The sequence below is a fragment of the Drosophila navojoa genome, chromosome 3, assembly GCF_054131105.1.
Source record: "Drosophila navojoa isolate 15081-1374.11 chromosome 3, UAZ_NAV_1.0, whole genome shotgun sequence".
Taxonomy (NCBI): domain Eukaryota; kingdom Metazoa; phylum Arthropoda; class Insecta; order Diptera; family Drosophilidae; genus Drosophila; species Drosophila navojoa.
In genome coordinates this window covers 28,851,960-28,857,849 of record NC_142891.1, presented here as the reverse complement: position 1 = coordinate 28,857,849, position 5,890 = coordinate 28,851,960, and the positions used below count along the sequence as shown (strand labels likewise).

Genomic DNA, 5,890 nt, shown 5'->3' with positions numbered 1-5,890 from the left:
AATTATTATATTTTTCAATTTTTGCAAATACGTTATATATGATACATAGATCCAGTTCGTACATTTTGGTTGTCATCCATTATGTCTTGGTTCGAGCTTTTATACGACCTGTGCACGACCTGGTGCACAAAGAGAGAGTTTAAGTACCTTTATGTGATTTGTGTCTGACACATACTGCGCTGCACACAAACTCACAAACTAATATCTAAGATAATAGTATACATAATTGATACGAGCATAAGTATTTCATAGTCTAAGATATATGTAAGCTATCTTATAATCTGTTCACTATGATACAGTTGAGTTTAAAGCTAAAGTTAAAGTTACAGCAAAGAAAATATTAGATGATGGCAATGTTCTCTAAAAGCATTGAGTTTTTCTTTCAATTTCGATTCATAGCCTTCAATTGTGGTTTTGTGATAAATTGGCGGTAAACTCTGCATATACATCTATATATTTACAACTTGTATATTATTTATCTCAACCTAATATTTTATACCATATACAAACACATATACCTGTACTTATGCACATACATTACATTTTTTGGAAGGGCAACCATATATATACAAATCGGTATCATACGAAATTAGATAGCAAGTAACTAATGTACAGCCTTTAGAGATATGAGAAATCACTTATGTTTAACAAATATATTCTCTATGGCTATAAAAACAAATTTAAAGACTAAGTACAATAATTATTTATGCCTGAAATGGAAAACATATCTCTTCAGCCTTTTGGAGGCACAATTATTTTCATATTATTGGTGATACCTGAATAACAGAATATCACTCTATTGTATTTTTATAACTCATTGTTATAAATTAAATGTTAAATATAAATCCAAATGTGTATGTAATATATCCACTTAATGTTTAACACAAGGCCGAAAATAATATATATATATGTCCAGTAGACAGCCATTGTTTTTACAAAATATATACCCAAAATAGGTAAATTGATATATAAAGCACTTATTTAAACCTACTTAATTAATCCATAAGATTAAGGCATGAGTAACGGTTAGAATCGGATATCTGAAACTAGGTAAATGAAAGCAACAGAAAAATGAATATACTAGGACAAAATTGGTTTGAGCCCCGGGAAGACGACAATGCAATCAAATAGGTTTTTAACTTGGGTAGACCATTTTGTTAAAGGAATTCGAAATCCGATACTCGAAAATGTTGCCATTTTCTAGCCTTTACATATCATGAAGAACCATATAAGTAGAAGTACCATAAACAAATTAAGTTCTTTAACCTTGACATTTATACATGATAGAGAATTAGTTGTTGGCATAGCAAACAAATAAGTGTAAGACCAGTGTAGTTATATATAAATATTTTTAATGAAAACCTACTTTGTACCTTCTAAATAATATACACATACATTGATGTGTGTATATATACTAACATATATACTCGTACATAAACATATATCTAAATACATATATATTCATATATACAGATATTTTGAATAGAGAATTTTTACAAGGATCTTTTAAATTTTCATGATATAGACATTTTGTTGTTCTTTTGTAGTTTTATATGTACGTACGCATAGAGGAATCGCAATGTCAAGTAAACCTTTTGGGTATGCATATTTTTGAGAAATGAATAATATTTTTCACGAGTTTCCAATATTTTCATATATCTATGTACACTACTTATCTATCAAAGGCATATTTGTAATTCTTAAATGCATATGTAGATGAGTAAGATATATTTTATTATCCACTTCCTATCAAATAAGCATAGGCAAGAGCCCATGAAGCTTTATAAATATCAAGAAATTGAATTTTTTTAGCATAATGTACTACAAAAAGAAAAAAATATACTGCGAACGAAAAACACAGTTTAGCCACAAATATAAATATATGTATATGTATATATATATATATTTAAAGTACAGCATATACCTAAGTGCACAAAAGAATGTTAATGTTGAAGCCCATCCGTAAAGATATAACTGAAGGCAGGATTTATAGTACCTACGTATGTGTATGTTTTAGTACATACAGCAACAGAAAGAACAACAACCTATAGAAATATACACAGATATACATATATGTTTTTTCTAATTTTATTGTTTTGTTTAATATTTCATGTACCTTTGAAATTCAACTAAATACAAAACATGTCATTTCGATTTAATAAATATATAAGCGTTAGCCTACTCTTCTTTTCTATATAAATTTTGAGAAAAGTTAGTTCTACATATAAATCATGTTGTTTATATACACGCAATATAAATTGTAACTGATTTCAAATAAAATAGTTTACTTTTTCTTGAGTGTTAATCAATCAAACTTTGTATAATGGGCGTAGCTAAATTAATAATGGGATTGCGTATGACTATTTCGTGATGAATAGAATTACTCAGCATACTTTAGCTGTCTTACATATATAAGATAACTAGCTGGCCCGAAAAACGTTGCATTGCCCTATCCATTATTTCTAGGTACAAAATTGTTGAGAGCTATGTTGTTCAGGTTGGGATACACTCTGATTAATTTTTTAATGGGATTTTCATTCAAGCACCTTGTGATAAACGATAATCTTTGTTTTTCGGTTAGGTGCAAAAACAAATAATACGGATGGTTTGCCAACACGTGAGCATGCCACGTACACTTGACCATGAGAAAAACACGCATTTTCTAGATTGAGGCCACAAATAGTCAAAGATTGGCCCTGTGATTTGTTGATCGTCATGGCGAAGGCAAGACGAATTGGGAATTGAATTCATTTAAACTCAAAGGGCATATCTGTGGGGATCATCGGAATCCTAGGAATAACAACTTCCTCATCTTTAAATTGTTCTTTGAGTATCGACGCGTGAATCACATTGCTCATCAGTTTTCTTATCACCCAACGCGTTCCATTCCACAGTTTTGGTTTAAATTTGGTTTAAATTTCTAAGCATGATAACTACCGAGCCAACCTTCAGTTGTCAATTGTGCGGTGGTAAACCAGGCACATCCAAAAAGTTCAAAAATTCAGTTGGATAATTAGTTTGTTACACAGTCGATCGATTTGAATGAATACAGAGTACAAACGATTTTATTTTGAATTATAAAATTAAGGTCATCCACATCTTTATTTTTAGCCGGCAAAATTGCTCTCTCACTTAACCATTTAATATTTTTGTGGAAAGCAATGATATTCGGAAATACTTTGTTGGTAAGCTCATCTTTTAATGAGACGAAATTGCAAAGAATTTGGGGTCGATTCGTCAACAGGAATACGGCAATTACCGATATTCAGCAATCGCTTCAAGAAATCATCAGCAACTCTCATATTTACAGACAGTTGAAGTTTGGCTACATATCGCCAAATATGATGCTTTGAGCCATTTCCTAAATGTAAATTTTAACAAAAACCGAAATTGTATAAAATTCATCTTAATATACATTTTAAATTTGGACTCTAGCTTGAAAGATGTAGGAGATATAATTATTTAAGTAATCTTCGATAAGGTTTTTTATCGATAAAATGGTATCGGCATGAGTTATCGTTTTTTAGTGATAAACTCGATATGCGCGTGATATATACTGACATTTTAAAAAAAATTTGAAGTCTCTAGCTCTTATATCTTCTGAAATCGACGCGGTCAAATATACGGACGGACAGACAGACAGACAGGGCTAAATCGACTCAGCTCGTCGCCCTGATCAAGAATATACTTTGTGGGGTCTACCACGCCTGCTTCTGCCTGTTACATACATTTCAACAAAACCATTATACCCTGATTTCCCATTTTTAATGGGTTCAGGGTATAAAAAACTACATACATTTAATATTATGATCATGATCTGAAAGTTATATGATGATAGTTCTACTATAAATTAAATTATTCAAGTAAATTCTCTTAATATTGTCCATATTGCAGCCAGCACCAAGCGCAGTCGGTGCTTACTGCGCAGTTAACAGAGCACGGGCTTGTTTAAAATATACAAGTTGTCAACAGGATGGTGAAATAATCTGAACATACCAACTGTGTTCAATTTACTTAAACTAATGTGAACTGCACACTCCTTTCATTCAGCTTTGGTAAATTACTAAAAACAGACTGAACTCACCAATGCTTTCCTCAGTTTGAGCCCATTTTAACTTATGTAAACGATAACTCACCACAGTTTCACACTGCTTGGCTCTCTACTTTACTTCATAATTGTGTTCAATTTATGTTAAGCAGGTCTCACCAAAGCTGTACACTGCTTGCTCTCGTTTCTTAACTTGATAAATTTGTTGAGACTAACAAACCAAACAGGAACAATAAATTTGTTGAATTTAACAACGAGAACTCACCAAAGCTGAATGTATTATAAAAGTTTTAGCTATATCGTTGTGGCATTTTAAAAAATAAATACGCCTAGGTTGGACTATTTATGTAAATGCACTTATCAATCCCGATGACTTTTACTCTAGTGGATCTACATGAATGGAAGAAGTTCGATTACTTAGCTCCATCTACATATGTATGTATATGACAACATTTATAAAGTACGATAGGTAGCGCTTGCGTGCTGTTTTGTTATTCAATAAACTAAATGTGCGATGTGCTCTTTTAAATTTTATACTTTCAACTTATTCGATTTCCATACATAGGTGGCGCAAAATAATGCGGACCCGTCCAGAACATACGTGGAAAATCGGAAACTGCATCTCAAAGCATTTGGGCAGTGAATATTTTACTTTATCTATATGTATTGTGCTTGTTTAAGTAAGGATTATCTTTGATATCGAATAAAATGTTCGAAATTATTTGTATATTTCTTAAATCCGCTTACATTGAATATAAAAATAATTGATCCTTACAATAAATACAATATAATATATATAATCAGTCATAGACTGGCAGCAATGCATAGACATCAGTCCGGCAAACGGGACAACGATGGCCACTTTCCAAACGGTGCAGCTGCTGGGCACACTCTTTACATAGGCATAGATGTCGACAGGGAAGGATAACGATGTTCTTGTTCCTTTCTAGACACACTACACAGTGTGATCGATGACCCGAACCATTCGCCGATGCTACCGAAACTTCAAACTTTTGAAACACCCAGGAGATTTGCTCATTAGCCCAGTTCGCCGACCACTGTAAAGCCAAGCGCCATTTTGCTGAGATCTCATTAATGATGGTCCTTAAGAGATAAAGCGCTAGCAGATGGACATATCTGCGAAACATGTAGATCACCAGAAGCATAATAATGCCAATCGTGAGCTGGAAGACGTTCTTAAGTAAATATGTGCCACGCTCAACAATATTTCGAGCTAATTGATCAAGCGCTAGAATAATATAGTCAACTATAACTATAATGGCTCGCGGGACCAGCATAAGTGTCCACAGTGTGCAGTGGCCAAGTCCAATAAGTACGTTGCCCATGAAAAGGACCAGTTCCTCTGCCAAGTACCGCGCAAGATTGAGCCCATCTCCGGTACCATAGTAAATGTAGGCCCAAACATTGCCTACAATATCCTGAAGTTCGTTATAACAAATATTGCACTCCTTCGCAATAATAGTTGTTATTCGGTAAAAATCACATAATACGCTCCAGATGTGCCCACCGGCTTCGACGAGGCAGTAACCTATGAACCAGCTGGCAGCGAAAAAATAATATATTATATATATAATGCCCTCAATCGCGGTCGAAATAGGCAGCAATAGCAAAGCATCAATTACAGTTACAACTGTAGTTAGTATTGAAAACATAGTACACGCCGCAAATACATTTTAAATAAATTGAAACGAAAGGAACAAAATGATAACAATAGCAATGCCACTCCAAGTGACAGGAATAGTCGACTCTGCAATCGATAGCACGATATCACCGTGAGAAGAAGCACGAACCATGGCTGAACATGAATTTTTATAAGCTATC

The 5,890-nt window shown here is 33.3% G+C and overlaps 1 protein-coding gene across 1 annotated transcript; it reads right to left on the bottom strand.

The window, feature by feature from the left end:
• Window positions 1-4,829: 4,829 nt before the first annotated feature.
• On the bottom strand, window positions 4,830-5,846 carry LOC115564042 (uncharacterized). Its single transcript, XM_030387875.2, has 2 exons — window positions 5,553-5,846; window positions 4,830-5,477 (listed from the first exon to the last, which is right to left on the bottom strand). The coding sequence occupies exons 1-2, from the start codon at window positions 5,719-5,721 to the stop codon at window positions 4,849-4,851; spliced, it is 798 nt and encodes a 265-aa protein (XP_030243735.1). The 5' UTR covers window positions 5,722-5,846; the 3' UTR covers window positions 4,830-4,848.
• Between the last annotated feature and the right edge of the window lie 44 nt (window positions 5,847-5,890).